At 56.0% G+C, this 25,484-nt stretch overlaps 7 protein-coding genes across 7 annotated transcripts; 4 read left to right on the forward strand and 3 right to left on the reverse strand.

Annotated features, from left to right (window-relative positions):
- Positions 1-90: 90 nt before the first annotated feature.
- Positions 91-3,013, forward strand: QBC33DRAFT_591106 (kinetochore CENP-C fungal-like protein). The gene is made up of 4 exons (XM_060431636.1): positions 91-391; positions 455-624; positions 691-2,424; positions 2,545-3,013. The coding sequence occupies exons 1-4, from the start codon at positions 315-317 to the stop codon at positions 2,652-2,654; spliced, it is 2,091 nt and encodes a 696-aa protein (XP_060281709.1). The 5' UTR covers positions 91-314; the 3' UTR covers positions 2,655-3,013.
- QBC33DRAFT_544458 (RNA12 protein) lies at positions 2,904-6,041 on the reverse strand. Its single transcript, XM_060428460.1, has 3 exons — positions 5,610-6,041; positions 5,294-5,539; positions 2,904-5,238 (listed from the first exon to the last, which is right to left on the reverse strand). Exons 1-3 carry the CDS (start codon positions 5,971-5,973, stop codon positions 3,131-3,133), a joined length of 2,718 nt encoding a protein of 905 aa, XP_060281710.1. The 5' UTR covers positions 5,974-6,041; the 3' UTR covers positions 2,904-3,130.
- QBC33DRAFT_544460 (uncharacterized protein) lies at positions 6,032-7,240 on the forward strand. Its single transcript, XM_060428461.1, has one exon. The coding sequence runs from the start codon at positions 6,213-6,215 to the stop codon at positions 6,963-6,965; it is 753 nt and encodes a 250-aa protein (XP_060281711.1). The 5' UTR covers positions 6,032-6,212; the 3' UTR covers positions 6,966-7,240.
- QBC33DRAFT_544461 (Hsp70 chaperone) lies at positions 7,064-9,613 on the reverse strand. The gene is made up of 2 exons (XM_060428462.1): positions 9,410-9,613; positions 7,064-9,317 (listed from the first exon to the last, which is right to left on the reverse strand). Exons 1-2 carry the CDS (start codon positions 9,476-9,478, stop codon positions 7,428-7,430), a joined length of 1,959 nt encoding a protein of 652 aa, XP_060281712.1. The 5' UTR covers positions 9,479-9,613; the 3' UTR covers positions 7,064-7,427.
- Positions 9,614-11,512: 1,899 nt separating this feature from the next.
- On the forward strand, positions 11,513-14,663 carry QBC33DRAFT_142416 (uncharacterized protein). The gene is made up of 9 exons (XM_060422122.1): positions 11,513-11,828; positions 11,884-11,902; positions 11,959-12,033; positions 12,150-12,650; positions 12,715-13,094; positions 13,174-13,185; positions 13,242-13,317; positions 13,389-14,572; positions 14,643-14,663. Exons 1-8 carry the CDS (start codon positions 11,583-11,585, stop codon positions 14,201-14,203), a joined length of 2,124 nt encoding a protein of 707 aa, XP_060281713.1. The 5' UTR covers positions 11,513-11,582; the 3' UTR covers positions 14,204-14,572; positions 14,643-14,663.
- Positions 14,357-16,234, forward strand: QBC33DRAFT_142502 (putative carboxymethylenebutenolidase). The gene is made up of 6 exons (XM_060422124.1): positions 14,357-14,572; positions 14,643-14,685; positions 14,740-14,780; positions 14,876-15,027; positions 15,329-15,454; positions 15,519-16,234. Exons 1-6 carry the CDS (start codon positions 14,509-14,511, stop codon positions 15,951-15,953), a joined length of 861 nt encoding a protein of 286 aa, XP_060281714.1. The 5' UTR covers positions 14,357-14,508; the 3' UTR covers positions 15,954-16,234.
- Positions 16,235-17,468: 1,234 nt separating this feature from the next.
- QBC33DRAFT_142425 (Serine/threonine-protein kinase ssp1) lies at positions 17,469-21,754 on the reverse strand. Its single transcript, XM_060422123.1, has 2 exons — positions 21,092-21,754; positions 17,469-20,927 (listed from the first exon to the last, which is right to left on the reverse strand). Exons 1-2 carry the CDS (start codon positions 21,337-21,339, stop codon positions 17,588-17,590), a joined length of 3,588 nt encoding a protein of 1,195 aa, XP_060281715.1. The 5' UTR covers positions 21,340-21,754; the 3' UTR covers positions 17,469-17,587.
- Between the last annotated feature and the right edge of the window lie 3,730 nt (positions 21,755-25,484).

The following is a 25,484-nucleotide window of genomic DNA, read 5'->3' on the forward strand; positions in this document are numbered from 1 at the left end:
TCTTATCTCCTTCCTCAAGCCACCCTGAACACAGTGGAGGGGCTCAAGTCAGTCGCGTCGCGTCCCACGCGTCTCGGCCAATCAGGTCACTTGGCAGCGTTGGACGGATTAGGTAAAGTCACATCGTCTTCTGGTCCGTGCGTGCATACCTATCAATCAACAAAGAATACAAACACACTCGTGAAGGGGCACAACACTCATTCCCACCGAATATACGCATCGCCCGCATCGAGTCCATTTCCACCGAGCTCTCTCCCACTTTTCTCTTCCAGTTAAGAGGCATCGCGCCAGGAAATAGACGACACTCGACCCCAATGGCGCCCCGAACTACGGGCTCGCGGCGCACCCAGGCGCAGACCGATCGCCTCTTCGAGCTTGGAGTGCAAGGACGGTATGGTGTTCTTTGTGCCTCACGCCTTCGCTCCGTGAAGAGCCGGCTGACAATCTCTCCCAGGAAAACCGGCGTAACGTTACGCGACACGGGTGTCCGCGACGAGCATGGCATGCAGCCCCTCGAGGATATCTTCTCGTCACCAGAGAAGACGGCGCGAATCGACACCAACCACGCCGCCGACGACGATGAAAGCGGCGACAGCAGCGGGCAAGAAATGGATATCGAGAATAGTAGGGCCTCTCAGCTGACTCTCCGTCTCGCTCTCGGCCTCTGTGGCTAACATTGTCCCCTCCTAGCAACCGCCCCGGACCCAGCAATACTGATGCGTGCCCACGGTAACACGCTCAAGGTGCCTCTGCCCCGTAGTCGCTCGCCCATAAAGACATATCTGCAGTCCCCGGCGCGCCAGAACCCACATCTCAACCCCAACTCCTCTCCCGTCCGCGGATCCATCGTCGGCCCGAACGAACCCGCACGCTCACAGTCGGTTAAGCGCCGGCTGGACTTCAGCTTGGACGCGACATCGCACTCGCTCTCACAACCCACGACGTCTTCCAGCGGCGGGAGAGCAGCCGCCGAAGCGCGACCGAGGGTGAACGGACTCAGAAATAGGCGTTCGCTGCAGGACGAGGATGAGGACGTGGACGGTGCTGATGAGGAGACCATCCTGCACGGGGAGCAGCAGGAAGATGACAGTCGGGAACCCGAAGAATCCATGGCCATGATCAACGATGGCGGCGATGACGCGTCCGATCCCGGGTACGACAACGAGTACTACGACGACGATGGTGGAGATGTAGAATTGGGGGAGGAATCGCGGAACGACGACGATGGTGGAGATGTAGAATTGGGGGAGGAATCGCGGAACGACGAGGAGGTGGTTGAAGCCGAAGCCAAATCATCTCGCAGAAAGTCCCAGAGAGGAGGCGTTGCTCGGAATACCGTCCCAGATGCAGCTGAGGAGGAGGAGGAGGAGGAGCCGGTACGAAGCAAGCGCGGCCGCCCAGCCAAGAACAAATCCGGTGGTGAAGCACAACAACGTGGATCTACAAAACGGAGACGGTCAAGTATCACCGCCGAAGAAGAAGCCGAGTCGGAGCACGAGCCGGAGCCGGAACCAGAGCCGGAACCAGAGCGCAAGAAACAGCGGACAGGCGGCAAACCGAGAGGGCGAAAGCCAGCCGGGAAGACGGCCACGAACACAGACGAAACCGGCGAGCCATCGAAGCAGACCACCAAGCCGGCCACCAAAGGCAAACGCGGCCGTCCACGCCGCTCCTCGATCGACGCGGCCGACAGGTCTCTGGCCGTCGTACCCCGCGGGCCGCCCCTCCCCAAGGCGCGGGGCCTGCTCATCAGCCGGCGCGAGGTGCCCGGGGACAGCGGCATCACGCGCACGCGGTCCGGGCGCAACTCGTTCCGGCCGCTGGCCTTCTGGCGCAACGAGCACGTCGACTACGACCAGGACCAGATCATGGACGACGCCTTCGCCTCGCGCGGCAACCCGTCCAAGTTCGTCCTGCCCACCATCAAGGAGGTCCACCGGGTCGAGGAGCCCGAGCTCCCCAAGCGGCGCGGTCGGCCCGCCAAGGCCGGCAGCGGCGGCGCGAAGCGAAAACAGGGCAAGGCCGGCGGCGCGGGGGGGGCAGACATGTTCGACGAGCCGGCGGAGGCGTGGGAGGAGGACCCGGGCACGGTGGTGGGCGACGCGGTCGTGTGGCAGCCCGAGTACGAGTACGCGCCGCCGGGCCTGGACGAGGAGATCGAGCTCGCGCCCGAGCAGCTGGCCGTGTCGGGGCAGGCCATCGAGACGAGGGACATACGGAACGCGAGCTTCCGGTTCGCAAAGACGCTCAGCATGCCCTTCTTCGGCGCGGGCGTCGTCGACCTGCCCCCGGGGAGCGAGAAGAGACCCAAGAACTCGCGCAAGATGTACATGGCCTTCTTCGTCTTTGCCGGGAGGGTCCTCGTCACCGTCAACGAGTCGACCTTCAGGATCGGGAGGGGGGGCATGTGGTTTGTTCCGAGGGGTGAGTCCTTTGTCTTCTTTCCTTTTCTCCCTTGTTTTGGAAATCCCTGTTGCCGGTTCTGGGCTCCCCGCCCTCCAACACATAGGAGATGATGACCTGACTCGTGAACTCCTACATTAGGAAACATCTACAGCATCGAGAACGACTACGACGAGCCCGCGAGGGTGTTCTTCTCTCAGGGCTGCGAGCCGCTACAGCAACCCGTCGAGGGCGAGGATGGGGCGGAGTGAAGAAGTCGGAGTGGTGGGCTTTCCATTACGAAACAGTGCTATTATGGCTTTGGGGAATCGGTGCCCCCTGTCGCCTCATTGGCCTGGATTATTCTCTGGCGTTTTGGAGGGAGCCCAACTATCAAACTCACTTTGGCATATGAAAGTTGGCAGGGACATTAAAACCTACTCCTTTTGGGGATGGGCGGCGGGCATTGTCGGGGTTGCGAGGGTTTGTTCACGGAAAATGAGTGCACAGTAATTGTTTATGTTCCTGCGCCCCGTCACGAATTGGCAGTTAGTCCGGGGGATTGACCATGATGGGTCTAGATTATTGAGAGATGCTTCCCCATGAATAATATACATTTGAGAGGGAAGGCGTATCAGTCACCCCCTTGTCCGGTATACCCTCGCACGGTAGTCATTTCGCATATCCACACACACACACACACACACGTCGATCATCTCAAGTCGTCGGGGGACAGAAAGAACCAACCCTAAGCCTCCTGCGACAAGATCTTCTTCAGCCCAGCCATCTCCCTCTCGCACTCCTGTATCCTTGCCTGGCTGCTCTGCACCTTGGCCAACAGGTAATTCACCCGGTCGGCCGTCTGGTGCGGCTGGCGGGGCAGCGACCCCAGCAGGCCCAGCTCGGCCTCGACCTTGTCCAGGCTCTTGGCCTCGACGGCGGCCCGCTCCGTCAGCACGGCCAGGTCCATCCGCGCCCTCAGCGCCCCGTCGGCCAGCAGCGCCGCGAACGCGGCCTGGTACACGGGCCGGCCGGCCCTCACCGTCTGCGGCCGCCCCTTGTGCGACCCCACCGAGATCAGCTCGGCCGCCGCGAGGTTGTCGAGGGCGGCCTCGGCGGAGTCGGCGCCGGGGGTCGTCGACGAGGCGAACGTGCTGGACAGGAGAACCTCGTTGTACCGCAGGGTGCCGTGCTTGGCGATCTCCCGGACCAGGTACCACGCCTGCTCGGGCGACCACTTCTGGTCCCCGCCGGGGTGCTTCTTGGCGAGGATGAACATGCGAAGCACGTCCGACGCGCTCTGGTCTATGATCTCGTTGACGGCGTGCTTCGGGCTCTGGCCGCTCTTGAGGCGGCGCGCGAGGAAGTTGAGGTCCGTCAGTCGCCCGCCGAGGGACTCGATGCATTCGTCGAGCTCGGCGAGGTCCTTCCGGTACTTGCCTCCGCTCAGGACCTTCTGCTTCTCCCCTTCGTCGCCCTCGTCGCCTGCTAGCACTTGGTCGTCATGCTCCAGGTGCGAGATGACGTATTTCTTTGCGACGGCCGGGGACAGATCGCCAAGGGCCAATTGCCGGAAGACTCGATCCGGGAGTGGTTTGGAGAGGGTCTTGGAAAAGCCAGCATCGCTGGTGAGGAAGATGACGTGCGCGATGTTGGACTGGACCAGGGACGCAGCCCACTCGGAGATCTTGTCGTAGATGAGGCTCGCGTCGTCGCTCCTGTGAAGGAAGTTGTCGACGACTATGACAGGCCGCTTCTCCGGGTGGGCTTCGAGGTAGGCATCTTCTGACAGGGCAGCATCGCTGTCATCCTTCTTCCGGTCGTCCAGGGACACCTCCTTGAGGGCGGCAGCCGTGGTTTGCAATATCTTGACGACTTGTGACTCGAGATTTTCCGAGAAGCCGGCCTTGACCCCCGTGGTGCTTTGGACGGCCAAGTCGACTAGGCTGCTGATGTTGTTCGCCCAGGAGAACACGGGACGGTACCCGACTTGGTTGGCAAGCTTCTTTATCGTTCCAGCCTCGCCTCTGGCTTCGACAACCGGCCTGCAGTCAACGACCAATACATTATTCCGCCCTGGTAAGACCTGGTCCAAGACCAGCTCCTTCTTACCGGAGCCCCGGGGACCCTGGATCACGATGAAAGTGTCGGCGGTTTCCATCAACCAGTTATTAACGGTATCGATGAGGTCTTTCCTGTGGCTCCAGAGAGCATTCAGGCCAGCTTTCTCTGGTTTCTCGTGATGGAAGGGAAGCATGTCAGAAGTCTGCCTCTTGAACCAGGTATACAGCCTGCTTTTCGACAGCTTGAACGACTGTTGCACGTGAGCCTTGACAAAGAACTCCCGGATCGGGTCGAACACGGCAACGGTGAAGGCAGCGAGCAGAGTCGCTATGATCGGAATGACAACTCGCGGATGGCTGGTTATCCAGTTCCAGATGTGGTGCGCCTTGACTCGTCGCTCATAGGAGAGCCGTAGCCTGGTACCATTCTTACCACCTCCGAGCGTTTCAGCGAGGGTGAAGCCATGCATGCAGTTCCGGGCCATGATAGCATCTCGAACGAGAACAAAGTCCACAAACGCGAACTTTGGAAGGACCTTGGAGTCGGGGGGTTGTGACGTGATGTCGGCAATCTTCCCGTATCTCCTGAATAGGCTGTACAGCGTCTCTTGTGACAACTCGACGCCATCGCCGTCGGGAGAGGTCGAAGTAAACTCGATCTTAAGCCGGTTCTTGGGGAATCTGTGCAAGTCCTCGAGCCAAGGGATGCCCTTAACGAGACCCGCCTGAACTGTGCGGAACGGGCTGAACCAAGGCTTTAACGGCTTTTCAGCAAGCAGCTTGGATAAGGTACCTAACACCACTTCGTAAGCTCCCCTTTAAGCAACGACGGAAGGAAGCCCGCTGACCTTCAATCTCTGTTGCCGATATCTCGGCTGGGTGGCTGAACTTGACAAAGGCGCCCCCATCCTTCAGTCGCGGTATGATCTCGGTAACTTTCATGGGGATCGACTTTGGGATGGCTCTCTTAACCAGGCTGATTGGGTCCAGGAATCCAGTCGATGGGCTCTCAAATTTCTTGAGTAGGTAAGAGAGGTCGCTATCGGGGTCCCATGATCGTCCGAGGACTGAGCTGAGCTTCAAGGGGAAGACATCTGTATGGAGGCACAACACCGTCAGAGTCAAGTAATCAGCCGCGTTGCGACGAGGTCGAGTTCTCCTTACTGTCGAAATACAGAATAGACTCGTTAGGACCAGCAACAATGTGTCCGCTCTTCTCGTCACCCGCAACAGAACCCTTCCATGCTATTCCAGCCCATCTTCCACGGACGGTGTCGGGCTTCGACTGGAGCGATGTCACACCGTTAGGGATTGGCGGACATCTTGTCGCAAGCCCGGGGAGGCTCGACCACGGCCGGGATATCGGTCGGAAGAGAATGCGGCCTGGTATCATTGCTTCATAATTGACAGTATACCGTATCCTAGACAAGAGTTCATTGACCTGGGGGGGTGAAGGGAGAGGGCAGTCCACGACCCTTCTCACTTGCGAACCTAGCTTGCTCATACCAATGAGGTCATCCAGCCCCATCACTCAGGGCAGGTGGGCCCTTTGCGATGGTCAAAAGCTTCTACCAATCAGACATCGGCCAAATTATCTTGTGGGGCCCTGGCCAAAGACGACCAGACGGCGATCACAGGATCGTTCTCTTCAAGCGCCCTCGTCCTCCGCCGTCAAAGTTTAGGGAACAGCCTGCGAAAACTGAAAAAGCCATTCTTTAGAGCATCTCTTCTGATTCCTTGCCGGTATTCCAAACCGGAACAGTCAAGATGGGCTGGTTCTGGCACAACCCCGCTCCCGCGGATCCCACCCCGTCGGGCTCAAGCCCGGCCGCCCCTTCACAATCACCGGCGTCCGCGACCCCGCCTCCAGCCAGGTCCGATGCGGCCGACCACGAGATGCAGAAGTTCCTGGACATGATCCAGTCCGAGATGTCAGGCAGCAAGCCGGCCGACCAACCGGCACCACAGACGACCACCACCACCACCACCACAACCGCCTCCTCCTCTTGGTTCTCCCCCCGGACCACCACCACCCCCTCCCCAGCCGAACCCTCCCAACCACCAGCCCCCCCCCAAGCAGCAGGCAAAACGGCCGCCTCGCGCGCGATATCCGAGTCCCTCCTCGCGACAGAGATGTCCTGCCGCGACGCCTTCGACTACGCGTGGCACTGCCACACGCCCGGGGCGCAGTGGAACGCCGTGTACCGGTACGGCGCGGTGCGGTCGTGCTCAGACCTGTGGGACGACTTTTGGTTCTGCATGCGGACCAAGAGCTACAGCGCCGAGTCGCGCGCCGCCGCCGTGCGAGCCCACTTCCGCGCCCGCGAGGCCGAGCGCTACGGTCCCGGCAGGCCGAGCAGCGAGGACGTCTGGGAGAGCAGGGACGGCAAGGTCGAGCCCGGGACTGCGTTTAACGAGAGGTTCGACGGGCCTGAGGAGGATGATCGGGAGTGGCAGGTTAGGGAGATTGAGAGGAGGCGAGCCGTTAGGGACCGGATGGGGTTTAACAAGGATAGTTGAGGCTGGCTGGCAGCTTGAGTACAAACGAAGCCAATGGCATGGCAAATTCAGGATCATGAGGAGCACCGGTTTGCATGCAGGAAGGAGCATGAGCATAGGTTTTTAAGACAGTTAGTTGTATTCAAATCAAGACAGTTCCGACAGCGAACCAAGCATACAATAAATACTACAAGAGGGCATATCACCATGCACGATGAATGAAGCAAGGCCGAGGATTTTTTTTATGAACTTTATTGATCAGCGGAAAACTGGGAATCGCGGTTAGAATACAAGCCATGCAGGCCACCCATACTTTTTCCCCTTTATCGTGAGGTCGTAAGAGAGAACGCAAATCTAGCCCTGTGATGCCGAAATTCCTAAACCACCCTTTGCATTACCTGAGTGGATACCGCCACTCATCGAACGCGGATTCCAAGGTTCCAATCTAGAGCGCGAAATGCAAACCGAAATAGGCGTGACACCTTAGTCGACTTCCTCGACGGTCGGGCCGTCGTCGTGGGTGGCGCCACCAGGGCCACCGGCACCGGGGAAGCCGCCTGGGGCGCCACCGGGCATGCCACCGGGCATACCGCCAGCACCGCCAGCGCTGCCGTAGAACTTCATCATGATGGGGTTGGCAACGCCCTCCAGCTCCTTCTGGTGATCCTCGTACTCCTCGCGAGTGGCCTGCTGGTTCTCGTCGAGCCAGTTGACGATTTTGTCGATCTCGGTCTTGAGCTTCTCCTTGTCTCCGGCATCGAGCTTCTCGTCGACCTTGGAGTCCTGCAGGGTGTTGCGGAGCGAGTAGGCGTACGACTCGAGGCCGTTCTTGGCAGAAACACGGCGGGCCTCGGCCTCGTCCTCCTCCTTGAACTTCTCGGCCTCGGAAAGCATGCGCTCAATCTCCTCCTTGGAAAGACGACCCTTGTCGTTGGTAATGACAATCTGGTTGGTCTTTCCGGTGCCCTTCTCGAGAGCGGAGACGTTCATGATTCCGTTGGCATCAAGATCGAAGGTGACCTCAATCTGGGGGACACCACGGGGAGCAGGCGGGATGCCAGTAAGCTCGAACTTGCCGAGCAGGTTGTTGTCCTTGGTGCGCTGGCGCTCACCCTCGTAGACCTGGATAAGCACGCCAGGCTGGTTGTCGGAGAAAGTGGAGAAGACCTCAGACTTCTTGGTGGGGATGGTGGTGTTGCGGGGAATGAGCTTGGTCATCATACCACCAGCAGTCTCGATACCGAGAGAAAGCGGTGCAACGTCGAGAAGCAGGATCTCGTTGGTCGACTTGGACGAGGTGTCACCCGAGAGGATGGCAGCCTGGACGGCAGCACCGTACGCAACAGCCTCGTCGGGGTTGATGGACTTGTTGGGCTCCTTGCCGTTGAAGTAGTCGCTGATGAGCTTCTGGATGCGGGGGATACGGGTGGAACCGCCGACGAGAACAATCTCATGGACCAGGGACTTGTCGATCTTCGCATCGGTAAGGACACGGTCGACGGGCTGGAGGGTGGACCGGAAGAGGTCCTGGCACAGCTCCTCGAAGCGGGCACGGGTGATGGAGGTGTAGAAATCGATACCCTCATACAAGGAATCAATCTCAATAGAGGTCTGGGCGGACGAGGAGAGGGTGCGCTTGGCACGCTCGCAAGCAGTGCGGAGACGACGCAGAGCACGGGCATTGCTGGAGAGATCCTTCTTGTGCTTGCGCTTGAACTCGTTGACAAAGTGGTTGACCAGACGGTTGTCGAAGTCCTCACCGCCCAAGTGAGTGTCACCGGCAGTGGACTTGACCTCGAAGATGCCCTCCTCAATGGTCAGGAGCGAAACATCGAAGGTACCGCCACCCAAGTCGAAGATGAGGACGTTGCGCTCGCCCTCGATCTTCTTGTCAAGACCGTAGGCAATGGCAGCAGCGGTGGGCTCGTTGATAATGCGGAGCACGTTGAGGCCGGCGATAAGGCCAGCATCCTTGGTAGCCTGGCGCTGAGAGTCGTTGAAGTAGGCCGGGACAGTGACAACAGCGTTGTTGACGGTGCCACCAAGGTAAGCCTCAGCAGTCTCCCTCATCTTGGTCAGGACCATGGAGGAGATCTCTTCGGGAGTGAAGGTCTTGTTCTCGCCCTTGAACTCAACCTCGATGATGGGCTTGCCGCCCCGGTCAATGATCTTGAAGGGGAAGTGCTTCATGTCTGCCTGAACCTCGGCATCGCTGAACTTGCGGCCAATGAGACGCTTGGCATCAAAGACCGTGTTCGCCGGGTTCATGGCGACCTGGTTCTTGGCGGCATCTCCGATCAGACGCTCGGTATCCGTGAAGGCCACGAATGACGGTGTGGTCCGGTTTCCCTGGTCATTGCTAATGATCTCGCACTATGGTGAAAGTTAGCCAGCTGCTGCTTTGTTTTGAAGTTGGGGGAGGGGGAGGGGGAGTTCGCTGGTGAGCAAACGGTGAGAAAACCTACCCGGTCATCGCGGAAAATACCAACGCAAGAGTAGGTGGTTCCCAAGTCGATACCGACAGCGGGTGCCATTTTGACTGAAGATTTGATGGATTGAACAAGGCGAAATGGGTATCAAGAAGAAATGGTATTATGAAGAGGTCGTTTGGTCAGGTTTTGGAGGTCAAGGTTTGTTGGTCTGGAGGGAAAAAGTACCACTGAGGGAGGGGTTGAAATATTATAAGAAGTACCTGAGTGATTCTTTCCATTTGGTTCTTTAGAGTTCGTTGTGGCGGGGCAACCATGGTAACTTCCAGAATGTACAGGTACCCACAGGAATCCTCTGGAGGACCCACTTTCCCGAACAGGACAGGGCATCATCATCAAATACATCATCAAATTCAACCAGTGCCTGCTAGGCAAATCTATAGGCAACTAGAAGTTGCCTGGAAACTTTTGGCCAATGTTTGTCCGCCCAACTAGGTATCCCAAGGAACAACTAACCATCCCTACCATACCTACCTACCTACCTAGTCTCTAGTCAAAAGGAGGGGATTGAGGTTATTTTTACGAGGGCGGTCGTCATAGGGGATCGGGCAATTGAACAGATCAAATGCGTCATTGTGACTGGCTGGAGAGTCATCGAGCCAGCTGGGACTCCTCTCCCCCATACCCATCCAGATTTTAAGATCGATCGATGTTCCTTTGCAGCACGAGTCTCGCTCTCTATCGATATTAGGTATTACCAACGCAGTTGGTTATCTGTACATACAGATTACATGAAACCTGACCATCCCAACACCCATATCTGGCTAGCGTCATCTGAATTCTGCCCAGCCCAAGCCACAAGCTGTTGTGGATCCGCTCAGCCAGTTTTAGCCGTACCTAGGTAGGTACCTAGGTGCTGAGCCAGGTTTTACTGAGGCGGGGGGGGCAAAATGGGTCACGTGAAAGAGGGGAGCTGTTTCACACCTTGGGAGGGAGTTTGGGATGAGAGCAGTTGAGTTCCTCCTATGTTGCTGATTTTACTCTTGTTTGCCCCTGAGGGCGGTCTCTGGCTCGTGTGAAGGTCTCTCTTTGGTAGGCACTTCAAACCGAACGACTTATAGATAGCACCAGTCTGCAGTGGCCCTTTCGAACCACGGCCTAACAGTGTCATCTTGTCAAGCGGTGGAAAGAATAACCAGTGCGTGTGTTACCCCGCCCACTAACAATATTAAGTTGCCTTTACCAAGAAAATTGTTAGTACGTAGTGTAACGTATGCACCAGTTTTTCTTTCCACCACTTGCTTGTGTAAGTCTCCCGACCTTTGCCACGGGTCTCAAGCGCGAGATCCCGGGTGGGTCCGATACTACTTCGGATGCTCTCGATCAGCTGTTCAACGTAGTCTTCCTTGCCGCCGAGGCCTGCCATGAGCGAACAACGAAGAGTATTCTAGAAGACAGCCGATGCTATGATGACACCAGACGACGACCCGATTTCTCGGAAGGTGTGGAAGAAGTACTCTCGATGCCAGAATCAGAGTGTTGCCAACAGTTCTCCAGTAAATAGGGCCATAGACAATTTCCCTGAAGTGCAGCCCGTACCGTAAACTCACCTTTCCGCTCGGCAACCTGCTCTTGGCAAATACGGCGCAGATACATCTCATAGACAACCTGTTTGTTGAGGTGTGAAGACTCTTCTTGCAACCGTGACAAAATAATGGAAGCTTGGAAGCAGTCTCATTCTCCGGGCTCCTACCGGCCGTCGTGAAGGTCACGACTTCTGTCAGGGCGGCCTACCGTTGTCGCCAGAGTTGAGAATGTTTCCAGCGTTCAAAGCATACGTAGATACCTACCTAGTTGAAGACGGTGGAGTGTGGCAGGCTTCTTTGCAAATAGCTTTGCCCTCGATGGCAGACTGTGGCGTACCAGCTCTTGCAAGAATTATGCTTGCCTTGAATTACAGTTCAAGGCAAGAACAGAGCTTCTCGAGCTTCCCTAGCAGTACGTAGGTAGTACGAATAATGGCGAGAACACTTTGCCGTCACATGATTTCATGCGTAACTCGTTCCTCTAGCCCACGCGTGTAACGCGATTGAAATGTGGCGGTGCGGCGCCACAGCGAAGCTCTGGTCCCCCACCAGTTGACTGCTGGAGACAAAATAGTTGCTTCCAGTGTTTGCCAATTGCATGTGACTCGCTTGTCGCCAACTTGATGCGGACGCTCCTGGGCAATCGCCTGCTTGGGGCCTGGCCCTCGAGCAATGTTTCGACTTCGTTTGCTTCCTGTTCTCGTCGAACTCTGACCACTCGCCCGCCGCTGTTTCGTGCGCTTCCCCCAACAAGAACATCCTCCAAGACGGCGACGACTACAACCACCACCTTCAAGGGCCAGCCACTTGACAAGGCTGCCCTCGATGGCGTATTGCGCAGGCGCATGTTCTACACTCCCAGCTTTGAGGTACGAGCCTCTCCGCGACAGAACTGAACAAGCCAAAAACTAACAGTATGGGCAGATCTACGGCGGCGTCTCTGGTCAGCACCTCGTCTTTATATCGTCTTGTATTGCATTCCACTCACCGAGGAGACAGGTCTCTTCGATTACGGCCCACCAGGTACTGCCTTGCAGTCAAACATCCTTGATGTGTGGAGGAAACACTTCGTTCGTGAGTTCACCTCTGCCATGCTCCTCCCTGTCTAAAACCAACTGCTCCCCCCTCCCCCGTTCCTACTCCTATTCCCACCTCCGATAGTACTCAATGCTAACGACGATGATTTTTAGTCGAAGAGGACATGCTAGAAGTCGACTGCAGCATCCTGACCCCCCACGCTGTCTTCAAGACCAGCGGCCACGTCGATCGCTTTGCCGATTGGATGTGTAAAGACCCAGAGTTTGGCGACATTTTCCGTGCCGACCATTTTGTCAAAGATGTACTCGAGACCCGACTAAAGAGCGACAAAGAGGCGCGCAAGCAGGCCGTCGAGGAGAAGCCCAAGGAGCAGAAGCGAGAAAAGAAGAAGGTCAAAGGCCAGCAAAGCACAATCAGACTCGATGATGCTGTAGTTAAGGAGTACCAGGAGGTGCTTGCGCAAATCGACAATTACAATGGCGAGCAGCTGGGCGAGTTGATTAGGAAATACGACCTAATATGTCCCAAGAGTGGGCTGCAACCGACTGAGCCTATGGCGTTTAACCTGATGTTTGAGACCTCAATTGGTCCAAGTAGCAATTCACCTAGCTATCTCCGTCCAGAGACTGCCCAGGGCCAGTTCCTGAACTTCGGTGAGCAACTCTAGGTCCTGGCACAGACTGACAGTTGCGACTAACGCGAATTTTCGTTGGACAGCTAAGCTTCTCGAGTTCAACCAGGGCGACATGCCCTTTGCTTCCGCATCTGCTGGCAAAGCGTATCGTAACGAGATCTCGCCGCGGGCCGGCCTACTGCGTGTCCGGGAGTTCCTGATGGCCGAGATCGAGCACTTCGTCGATCCCGAAAGCGGTAAAACTCATAGCCGTTTCGACGAGGTTAAAGATATCGAGCTCGACCTCCTCGATCGCCATGCTCAGCTCTCAGGCCAGACCACTGTAAAAAGAATATCTATCGGGGAGGCTGTAAGGGAAGGTATTGTGGATAATGAGACCCTCGGATACTTCCTGGCCCGTATAAAGCTATTTATGAAGAAGATCGGTGTCGATATGCATAAGCTACGATTCCGCCAACATATGGTTGGTCCCCTATTTCTTCGGAATTCCCGCTCCTGTAGCCGGAGTGTTAAAATAGGCAAAAGCTGACCAGGCACAATAGGCCAACGAGATGGTGAGCCACGCTCTGCGGGACATACATGACTCTCTGACTCAACTGACATGTACCAGGCTCACTACGCATGCGATTGCTGGGACGCAGAGCTTCTGACGTCGTCTGGTTGGGTGGAATGCGTGGGCTGTGCTGGTGAGTGCTTCCGGAGAGTACTCCCGGAGAATGACAGTCGGGAGGGCTAACGCGATGTCATCCAACAACAGACAGGAGTGCCTACGACCTGACGGTGCACAGCAAACAGACCGGCAAGCCACTCCTAGTACGGCAACAGCTCGAAATCCCACGCACAGTCCAGGAATGGCAGTGTGAAATTTCCAAGAAGGAGTTCGGCCCGCTCTTCAAGAAAGACAGCAAGGCCATCGAGGCTGTCATATTGGCGTCGACGCAGCAGTGTCGCGAGACTTGGGCCAAGGAGCTGCTGGATACTGGCAAAGCTACCATCGACGTCCCGGGCCTCGGCGGGGTTGAAGTCGGCAAGAATCTGCTCTCAGTCGACTTCGTCGCTAGGACGGAGCACATTCGCGAGTACACACCCAACGTTATCGAACCGTCTTTCGGCATCGGACGCATTCTCTATGCTCTCTGCGAGCACGTCTACTGGACTCGCGAGGGAAGCGACGAAGCTCGCAGCGTGCTCTCATTCCCCACCGCAGTCGCGCCGACAAAGGTCGTCATCTGCCCTCTGTCCTCGAACAAGGACTTCGCGCCGTACGTCGCCCGGCTGTCCAAGAAGCTGCGCGCTGCGACGATCTCGACCCGCGTCGATGACTCGGGCTCCACGATCGGGAAGCGGTATAGCCGAAACGACGAGCTGGGCACGCCGTTGGCCGTGACTATCGATTTCCAGACGTTAAAGGATGGTGCGGTCACGCTGAGGGATAGGGATACGACGAGGCAGGTCCGGGCGGATGAGGACACGGTGCTACGCGCGATAAGAGAAATGGTAGGGGGTGAGAAGACGTGGGGAGACGTGGAGAAGGAGTTGCCTGTCTTTGAGGGACAGGAGATTGATGTATAACTAACTACAGGGAGCTGGCAGCAGTGAGGATATCACTGCTATTAAGAAAGAATAGTTCTCCTAACTGGCAGCTGATGTCAGCAGGCGGAACGTTGGTGGGGCTAGATCATGTGCCATTTTTCAAGGAGTCCGAAAGCGGCATCTCGTCAAGTTAATTGTACGATTCTCGGCGAGAAACAGCTTCATAGATATCGGATAGACAGGGAAGGGATATTGTGAAGCTTAGGCCACACAAAGGAAACCGATCTATAATCTGCTCCCGAACCAGGTTTTAGAAAAGCACACTCAATCAGCTTCCTGCCATCATGTTGATCAAGGAGAGCCACGTTGACGTGCAGACGAGTGTCAATGGCAAGGAGAGTTCGATGAGTTAGTACCCAGATACCTTGGACCGGTATCACCTAGTATTTGCCATGAATCTGTATTAATCCTCTACTAGGGATCTTCCTTTTCCACCCTACAATCCCTGGGTACCCCAACGCGTGAGGACATTCAGTCTCTGTGCTCTAGGGGTCAAACCTCACATTTTGCTGCAGACGGTTCCCCGGCGTTGCCCTCTTCAGCGAGATCTACCAAGGTCAGAGTCTACTCCCTGTCCCAAGGGGCCCGAACGGGAACTCTGGAACAATCTGTCACTGCTAGTTCATGCTGACACCTGCTCGTACGGCATAGTCACTGGGCCCGTGGCGAGATTCGCTAGACAAATCGCAGGCCAGGGCTATATCGTCGCTGCCCCAAGCAGCTATCATGACTTCACTGGTCCTGAGCCATTGGCATATGACGTCCCCGGAACCGATCAAGGGAACGAGTGGAAGGTCGCCAAGGTAAGGACGGATCCTTAGCCTCATCTGCTCCCTCCATCGATCCGTCGAACGGGCTGCTCCAGTGGGCAGCTTGCCCAAACACCGTGTGAGCTCCCGTCAGGCACCAGGCCCGATGTACCTTCTCCCTTTTTTTGATCCAGAGAGTTCGGCCAGTTAGGGATATCCCGGCCGTTAAACCCCATCTTTGTTCTTGACTCGGGTCCATTTCAGTCCAGTGTTTGAGGACTTGATGCATTCCCGCCCGACTCCACCAGTGCGAAACATAGCTCTACACCGTGCTTACCCTCTCTCTCTCTCCCAGACCCTTGATTCGTACGACGAGGACTCCCAGAAGACCGTCGACTACCTCCTCAGCCTGCCAACATGCACTGGAAGGATCGGTAGCACAGGTATGTGCCTAGGCGGGCATCTAGCCCTTCGAGCAGCCGTAAGTCCTTCATCCCCGCCCTCTTCCTCCATCTCCCATCCACCAACCATATTCTCCCCTCCAGCTCGACCCCCGCATCAGCGCCTCAGTCTGCTACTTCCCAACCGACATCCACAGCCGCACCCTCGGCCCCAACCAAGGCCCGGACCCCTCCCCCCCCTCCGCCTCCACCTCCACTACCAGCCGCCACACCCTAGACCTCCTCCCGTCCCTCCGCGGCGAGTCGGCCCTCATCTTCGGCCTGCGCGACACGCACGTCCCGGACGCCGGGCGCGACTCCATCCGGGCGGCGCTGCGCGCCGCCGGCGCCGTCTTCTCGTGGCACGAGTTCGCGTGGGCGCAGCACGCCTTCATCCGCGACGAGCTCAGCAAGGGCCGCTACGACCCGGCTGTCTCGAGGGCCTGCTTCGAGGTCCTGCTCGAGGTCTTTGGCCGCGTGCTCCGGACCGACCTCGGCGAGGGCGGCGGCGACGGGGGCGCGGTCGAGCACGTCTGCTGAGTGAGGGTTGGCTGATGGCTTGGGGTTGAGGCTTGGAAGGGACGGATACTCTAGTTAGGTACTCGGAGGGGAGCAAAACGCAGATCCGATGCGGGAGTGCCTGACGCCGTTGGCCGTTCAAACACCCTCCCGTTTGTACAGTACTTCCGAGTACACACGAGGGCCAAAACGGATATACATGTCATGTATTCAAGCAGTCCAACGAAATATACTGCGTGAAATCGCAACACTGGCCCACAGCTACACCATTACTCGTACTCTTACGTCGGCGGTGTGGCCAGGGAGCCCAATCGTTCCTGCGGCTAACTACGTGTCCTAGCCGGTGGATCCCTCATGCAGGGCCCAACAAGCCGGGGTCGCGGGATCGCCCCGGTAGCCCTGACTCGGGCATCTCTGCCCGGACCAGGATGGAATCCGAGAGGATAGTTTTATGTAAGGGCCTCACCAGGGTTGCTTAGGTGCTGTCTGTCTACCTCAAACTCGCGGCACTTCCCCGAGTGTGGGGCGATAGTAGTCGTCCGATTCCCAGCCCGGCCCGCCCTACCCTATATGTGAGAGCCAATATTGACCACCTCACCGACTGTTTCCTCATGATTGCCAAGGCCACATTATGCGCCACAAGTAATAGTAGGTAGCTTCGTTGGCTTCATCTTTTACAAATACTAACAAGTAGCAGTAGATATGGCAGTAATATCTGTCTCTGGATCCCGATTAGGTCTCCAGCGCAATGCGGAATTCTATCGGTACCACCCAAAACCCCAATGAACTGTTCCAAATATCCCAAGCATCCCCCCTTCGTGATTTCCCGTTCCTATGGATATGCTGCAATAACAACACAGACAACCTCCATTACATGAACCCGCCCAGCGCCCCATCCAAAAAGGATCGTTACCGCCCCAACACAAAGTATGCAGTGAACCCTTACAGCCCAAGTCTTGGCCTCTCTATAATATTCCATCCGTAAACCTTGACAATGAACTCAGTCCCCGGACCTCCCAAGTCTCTCCCCATAGGTCCCGCGCACATCGGCTGGTAGGGAATAAAGAACACAACAGATGGTATATGTCGAGGAATCCCCAAGAACATAGACGCCTTGGACCATGAAATCCTTTACATGAAACGATAATCCGGCCTGGTCGGGTCGAGTTTTCCTTCCGAGGTCATGTTTCCAAAAGCTGGTGATGCATCAGTCTTTGACCCTGGACAATGTTTGCCTCCCTCCGTTATGTTGGAGCGAAACACTTTTGACCACCCCGGCCTGCCTGCGATGTGTCCATTATCCCAGATCTCTCATCTCTCATATGCTCATTCCATCCTGCCGGCATCCGCTATCCAATCCAAAAAAGTAGAAGTAATAAAAAGGGAAAGAAAAGATGAAATCCTCGCGGATAGTTAGGTATTGAAGCTCCTCCGCTCGAGGGCCCGTGGTGTAAATGTTCGATATTGCAACGATATATACTCCGCGTGGTCGTCAAATTTGTTGATTTGTTGTTGATAGCTCTCCCATACGTATGTAGACGATATATAGGGGATGCCCAAAATCGATGGGAAATGGCGTCGACGGAAACGCAAAGCCAGGAGGTGGGTCGATAAAAATTCTGGAATGATTCTCATCTCGATATGAAGCGAGGTCTTCAATCAAAATCGACCTCCAGCTTCTTGGCTGTATCTGTGCTGGCAATGCTTCCGTTGGTATCCCTTCGCCTTGAGCCAACAATCACGCTGCTCATGGAACCGGAGCTCGGTCCTTTATGTTGCCGCTTCTTCGGCTTGGCCATTGTCAGGCCGTCGTCGCTCTCGCTCTCCCGGTCATCTTCGTCAACGCAACGTTGGAAAGCCGCCGATGGAGACATGGTAAGATATGGCTGAGATGAACCATGATCGAGCTCGACAGGAACTACTCCCTCGTTGAACTGATCGTGTGCCTCAAGAGGGAAGCCCGCGATCGGTTCCTTCGTCATGGCCGGTGGTGTAAGGGAGTCGCTCGTATCGAGGACCGAGTTCCGTTGTACAACTCCTGGGTTTCTGAGGAACTCGCCTTCAAGATCCGCCGAGACAGAACTCGTACTGCTCAGCAGAGCTGGGAGGGATGGGTCGGATTGAAAAGCAAGAATCTGGTGGTGTGAAGTATCCTTGAACAGACCTGATCGAGAAGGACACATCGGACTTGCTGTCTCACTAGGGCTGGTCAACGGAGTACCATTCAGAGCCGCCATCGAGGTCGAGCTCGACGAGACGGCGGTCGCAATAGTTCCGTCCCCAGATAACGAAGCTGAAGAGCCCACAAATCCGCTGTCCTTGGGCGACGGTGGGCAAGGCACCATAGCAGGATCGACTTCGGGTTTCAGGTTGGCCCTGCCATCCGGGGTATCCTTGTCTTTATCTGCTGAAGTGGGCCTCTCACCGGCGTCTATGATGGCGCGTTGCTTATGGTACATGTTTGGATCTGACCGGGGGTAGTTGTTCTGATAGCCAGTTTGAGGAACGATGGCTGATAGCGGTGGGAGCAGTATGCCGTCAAACGCCCTGCTCGGATCCAGAGCATGAGCCACCAGAGCATGAGCCGGTCGTGGTTGCTGACGCTGAGGCAGGTGCATAGCCCCCGGGGCGATGACCGTGCTCAGCGCGACTCTCGTCTCAGCATGCTTATCGTTGTTCGCAAAAAGGCCCCTGTCTACGGATCGTGCCCGAGATGCGTCATCGGGGGACGACCTCATATCACGAGTCCTCCTCGGCGTATTGCTCGGATCATCGGTTTCCCCATCAAAGCTCGGGGTCGGTGGGACAGTGCGGGACTCGTGGAGCGCTGGAGTGAGGGCGAGGAAAGCATTCGAGATGGAGCGGGCGTGTGTGTGTCTAGTGTGCGGCTTTCGGTTTGGTCCCCGAGCCGGTCGGTCGGCAAAGGCTTCCCTTGGGGCAAGGTCGACGGGCCTCGAGGGTGGGTAGTCGTCACTCGGCGAGTGACGTGGGCTGGCAGTTACACTCTGAGATAAGGGATGCTCGCTGGTGGGATGGTCCCTCGTCGCGCCCGTAAAGTAGTCGTCTCCCTTAAAGTCCCCACGCAGACTCCGTCGACGGCCGTCTCGTAGATGAGGCGTTGGAGGAGTATCGCCACCGGAGCTGGCAGCACTGCTTGTAGCCCTCTTCCTTGAAGAAGCACTCTCTGCCCGCTCTCCTCGCGGGTGCATGACCTTGCCAACGGCCTTCTTCACGACCGACCTCGCCCGCTCGAGGAAAGTAAGAGGCACAACAGCACGCTCCATCTCGCGCGCGTCGACTTGGATCCTCTTGCCAGAAGTCCGCCTCGCCGGTTCGGTGTCATCAAGCCAGCCAACGACGTTCTCAATTCCCTCGACGACCCAATTATGACGCTTGACGTCTCGGAGTCTGATTCTCTTCTCCGGCGACTTGGTGAGCATTCGACTGAGAAGATCGTGAAGCTCGGGGTCGATCTCCTCGTATGCGACCTCGTGGTCATGGCGGTAGGGCGGACGGTTGACTCTAGTGTAGAGAGATTTCTCGTCGGGTTTCGTCGCGGGATCGACTGGTCGTAAGCGCTTCGTTGGGATGTAGACCTCGTCGTTGGCGATCTTCTTAAACATCTGCCATTCGTCTTCGGCCAGGAACGGGATACGAGCGAAGATCAAGCAGTAGAGAGTGACACCCAGGGACCAAACGTCAATCTGCTCTGTGACCTTCGGTTGCGAGGTGGGCGGCCAATCATCCGAGGTGCCTGTGTAGCAAAGCTCGGGAGCAAAAAACGCGGGCGTGCCCACCGTCTTCGCAAGTTCTAGGTCGTCATCGAAGTCACGTGCCTCGGACTCGGAGGTGGTCTCATCGGGCTCGCCGTCGCGGATGGGTCGACCAAAGTAGGAGACGCCGAAATCGGAGATCTTGACGCGGTGGTCCCTTGTCCAGAGAAGATTGGCGGGCTTGATGTCTCGGTGGACAACTCCCTCGTAATGCAAATACTCGAGACCCAAGACGGTGTCCCGGAACGCGTTTCTTGCCTGCCCAAACGTGAAGCATGGTACGTAAGAATAATCGTCGGCATAGGGATCAAGTGGCCGGTTGTAATCGACCGATGACATGTGCGAGATGATGGAGTCGGGCATGCTCGGAGACCGCCCCCCGATGGATGGGTCATCGTAGGGGCCGTACATGGACCCATCAAGGGCCGTAGAAGACGCGGGATTGGACCGGAGGGGCCCAGGCGTCTCCAGGTCGTCTTCGTATGGAATGGGAAGGAAATCGGGATCCGAAGGTAGCTGAGCACCGGCGCCGGAGACGGACTGATATGACTGTGTCCGCGACGGCGTTTGCGAAAGGTACCCCCAACCAGTCGAGGAGTCCGCGTTGGATGGGATAGACCTGGCCATGCCGTCGTAGCTGCGTGAGTGGAATTCGGCATCGTCGTCATCCGTCGCTGCGTACTCCAAGCTCCAATACTCAGCCTGGGCACCCGCCGTCTGGGACATCCTTGCACGCTTCGCATCTTTTGCGGCTTGGCGACGCTCCAGGCTTAGCTCGTACTTCTCCTCCTCGGCGTTGGGCTTCTGCCCTCGCATCTCCCGCTCCACCCGCCGCCGTTCGTAGGAGCAGATGTGAGGCAGACCCTTCTTCCTCCACACAATCTCGCCAAGCTCGACATGTTCCAGGACCATGTAGATCTTCTTAAGCTCAGGGTCGTCGATGACTTCGAGCAAGGCGACGATGTTGGGGTGGCGTATCTTTTTGAGGATGGCGATCTCCTTCTTGCTTTTATCCTGTGTGGTTAGGGCGGTGACCTTTCCGAGTCGCCGCCTCTTGGAGAATCTTGGGATGATTTTGATAGCCACGTTCTCGTTGGTCTCGAGGTTTCTGGCAAGCTTGACCTTGCCATGCATGCCCCTGCCCAACTCTTCGATGATTTCATAATGGTTTATGAGCTTCCGGCCGGTTGTGAAGTTGGTGTCGACGAGAGCCTTGTGTGTCCTTGAGTCAAGATGGTTAGCATTCATTCCAGTCTGTCGAGTGCCCCGCAGAGGCTTCTCCCCACTCCGGGTAGACGAGCGAGAAGCAGGCCGATGCTCAGCAATCCATGGAGGGGTTGCAAGGCGAAGAGACGGATTGAAGACGAAATGGCGCGAACAACTTACTCCCTGACTTTATGGCTTTGCAGAGGGTGAAGATAGGGGCTACTTCCGATACCAGTCGGCGTTGCACCCTCGGACATGGAGGGGAAGGACGGGTTGGAGCGGGGATTGGTTGGACTGAAAAGTCCTGGCGACGAGACCGGTGTCGTATCGGCAGTGGCATTGTGATGAGGCAGTTGGGAGGAAAGCGGAGGGATAATGTTGTGGAGGTGAGGATGCGGCCTCGACGACTGCGAGAGTTGCGGCTCCATCGTGTCGCAGGTTCTGTTGACGACTCCTCATGCTCGGTTGGGCATTTTCAAAGAGTCATTGAATTGGCGAGGCCAAAAAAAGAGAAGTGGACAAAAGAAAAAAAAATAGGCGTCAATACTTCACATAGCCATTGTAATAGCGGACAGTGAAGGAGCGGACAGGAGCCAGAAGGCGAAAATAAAACAGAATGACTTTGCACGTAAATTGTTCTGGCAACAAAAGGGTCGTCGGGTGGATGGTGGATGGTGGTCGGGGCAGATTGACTTGTTAATGGGATGTAGTAGTTGAGGAGGATGGGGCCATGGCGAACAGCCCAGCCGAGAGCGACAGGGCCGGCCGGAGGCGAGTCGCCTGTTTCGCTCCACGCTACCTACCAGTTCCCACCTTACCTAGCGTGGTACACTCCTCAAGAGCACTGCGTAGATTGAGAGGCAGATAGTAGGTACATGAAAATACAGTATGCTAATACAGTGTCTTCATGTACACGAATACCAATTGGACCTCTGGCCTGAGAGCCCAGAATAGAGCTCAAACTCGAACTCCACAAGCCACAAAATTCACGACCAAGACTGTGATGGCCGGTAAAGGAGGCTCCTCTGCCAACCTATCTGAATGTCTTGACGTAGGGCCAGGTAATTCTGTAGGCAATGAGACAGGTACAGTGCATTTTTGCCAATAGCAAGGACACTACCAGCATTATTGGCATCATCACCCATCATCCACCATCATCATCACCACCACCACACCACTCTTGGAGCGAGGAGGCGAGAAAAAGACAAAAGAAGGAAAAATGGGAGGGGCGGGGCCAAGACACGCTTGCTAGCTTGCCTTCATTTGTACGAGCGTGCTCTGTAGGGGCCAAGTGGGATCGCCAAGGCGATAGCGATGGGGCGGCCTGACGTATGAATAGCAATGTTTAAGTGGGGCCCGGGTGAAAGTGGAGACTCGGACAAGGGAGGGAAGCTGGAAAATAATAAAAATGAAAAAGATCCCAGAGAGTAGCCTACGGCGTTAGGAAGGAAGGGAAAGGAAAGGACAGGCTCAGGTGGCAATTGCGGGAAGTCAGGGTAGCTTATCGCGCTTGCCCATTGTCTCTGGTGGGGCCACTTAAGCATGGCGCATGCAGGCTTCTGGGTAACCACAAGGGTAGTGTAGGTAGGTAGGTATCCGTACAGCACCTACCCAATTACCAGCTACTATATACCATAGAATAACATCACGGTTGGATGAGGGGATTATGGGCCAAGAGCGCATTCCCATTTTGCTTCCGATATTTTATCTTAGATAAGAAAGCACGCGGCTACAGCCTCGAACTCGAATGGGGGAGGGGGTGCAATTACGGATACCTGGGATACCTCCTTCAAGATGTCCGTTAACAGGTACATGGGTACCTCTAGGGATTTCATGATCAGAGCTGCGCTAAAATACGTTCTGACTGCCCGTTCAACGCAGTTTACGCAGGTTCCCGTTCGTCTGCCTAAGGGAGGTAGGTAGGTACCTTATCCATGCAACTCTTAAACTCTGAATCAGTACCACCCCCGTACCTACATAACACACCCCTCTTACGCCCGTTGCCCCGCATACAACCTGGACTCCCAGTGTGAAGTGCAGCCTTCTGCTTGGCGTTCTTCGGATTTGTTGCCAAAACAGCCCCGAGGAAATCCATCTGGCCACCTTGGGTACATCACCTCTCTACCGTACCGCGCCTACCTACTGCGGTATTTTGTTGGCGACGTGCAGATAAAGAGCCCCTTCGTTTCCAGTTGCGGAATTGTGAGATGGGGTTGATAAGCGAAATATTGAGGGCCCTCGGCTTCTATCGCAAAGAGACGGCAATGCTAGGACAGAAAAGACGTGCGATTCAACGATTCGATGCCCGGTTCCTCCCCTGTCGATATCCTCTCCGCTTCCAGATGCCCTGTCAACGTCTGTGTATCACCAGGCAAAGGCCCCTGGTGCTCCTTGCAGACAACACCCTTGTCAGTGGCATTACTACCCCAGATTCAAGAGTTACTTGATAGGGATCTCGGAATCATTGCAGGAGGGCAGGCAGCCGACCAATTAGCTAAAAGCGACGAGGAACGAATACCTGTGAACCCATGGATGAAGGTGGTGAGGAGGTGTGCTCGTCCTTGCGTACCAGTAGGTACCTGCCTATCTATGTCATACGGAGCACACCACCACCTATTGTCAGATTCTTGCCTCGCCCTGCTAGGACGGATTAAGTATTACCTGCATTGGATGTTGCATACATACCTCCGTTTCTTATCAGCCACTAAGCGAACTAACGAGTTGACCTGTCATATTTCCTGTCGGCAACAGCTCAAAACACCCAACGGCTTTGCCCAACTCGCACGAACGACGCGTCCGAGGGCCATATCCGTCTCACGTTGGACAAGAAACAATCTCAACAATCGCAGTGCGGGCTCTCGGACGCCCGTACCAGACGGAGTACTTAGTCGCCTTCCAAGGTTTGAACAATGTTGGGCAGCGGACATCTCCGCCTTCCGATAGCTTGCCGCCCCCAAACCCTAGGCCCGGGACAGAGCTTCCTTCCTCCAACATGCCCAGACTTTTGAGGCTTGCCTAGCGCGGTGCGTGCGCGCACCAAGGCTGGGGGGGCCAAGTAAAACCTCCAGTCTCCAATACCCCGCCAACCAACATGCATGGGCAAGTCAACAGGAATCACACCGATTTGAGATCCCTCCGAAGCCTTCCCCCAAGGGTGAGGATGCTCTGTCGAAGCCATCGAGTGGTTGGTCATCAATATCGACTGCTTATTGGACCCAAGAAACGTCGATGCATCTCACCTGACCCGGTGCAACCTTCCCACCATGATATCTTACCTATTAATATAACATCGTCTAACTAATCCTGTTTCCGGTTGCTGGGGTCTCACCAAAGAGCCCAGACTGCAGTTGCAGCTCATTAACTAACTACCTACACATAAATACCACCTACCTAGGTATGTAGGTAGTGTTGTGTACGAATTTAGATATGGAAACCAGAGTCCGAAGCAGATTATACACCTGCACGTCATCGTCCTTGCATTGAGAACGTCCCATTGGGGTCACCATTGTTTCTTCCCAGTCTTCAACCGGAGCCTTGCATACCCGTGAGGACGTCCTCTTCTTGCCCCTTTGACCTGCCACCTACCTATGCACTATCTTGAGCTGCCTCCGACATGTGACACATAGTGTACATCTTTACACCTACCCACCAGTATGCTTATTAGTTCAGGATCCCATCGTCCATACCCTCCCCTCCCTAACCTAAGGTTGGTGCCGCGGCCTTCTGACGCGCTAGTTGCGATGTCCAGCTCGGCTGCCACACCACTCATGATCTGCCAACCGGCATCCAATCAGAACCAAGCTTCCACTCCTGATCACGTCGATGATTACGATGCCTAAGTTGGCGAAACCAAGTTGTTTGCCCTCCCTGAATAAAGTTACGAAAGCACCGCAAGCAGAAAGGCAGAAATGGCAGACACACCAGGCCACCGGTCATCCGTCCCCCCTTCCCCCTGAACCCTAACACCTTTCCAAACCCCTGTGATCTTCTCTCTCACATGACGGGTTCCTCCACCATCGCCGTCGCCCGTCAGCTCTTGGCCTATCAGCACCGGCTGATCTTGAATCTCCGCCGGGAGGGGACCAACTACCCACAATAGCCATCGGCCTTGAAAGCAGGGCAACCCTTTCCTTGGAACCGCGTTAAGCTGTAAAAGCTCCAACGGCGCCGCTGCATGCAAGATCCAAGATGGCCGGCCCGAGATGCGTCGCCGATCCCCGCGCCTCTCTGTATAAAGTCGCCGAGGGTCGAATATGACGACACTGTCCGATGTCTTCCCTACCCGCCTGATGGGCAGGGTGCGACATCGACGGGATGACTTCTACACAACCAGCCAGTGCGAGTAGGCTAGTCGCTAACTCCTTTGTTATCCCCACCCGTATTTCTTTTTGGGTGGCCTCCAAGAGAACTTGCTACTGGGGTGGTGGTGGTCAAACCAAGGAATCTAGCGTCATGCTAGATTCGGATACGCTGGGCCATCACCTGATGGTGGCTGTGGTGGGAGGCCTTACCAACAATCCGCTATTATCTCCTGATATCTGACACATGCTTCTGCAACGGGAACAGAGCATGA

The sequence above is a fragment of the Phialemonium atrogriseum genome (assembly GCF_030411735.1).
Source record: "Phialemonium atrogriseum strain 8032-3 unplaced genomic scaffold QBC33scaffold_19, whole genome shotgun sequence".
Taxonomy (NCBI): Eukaryota; Fungi; Ascomycota; class Sordariomycetes; order Cephalothecales; family Cephalothecaceae; genus Phialemonium; species Phialemonium atrogriseum.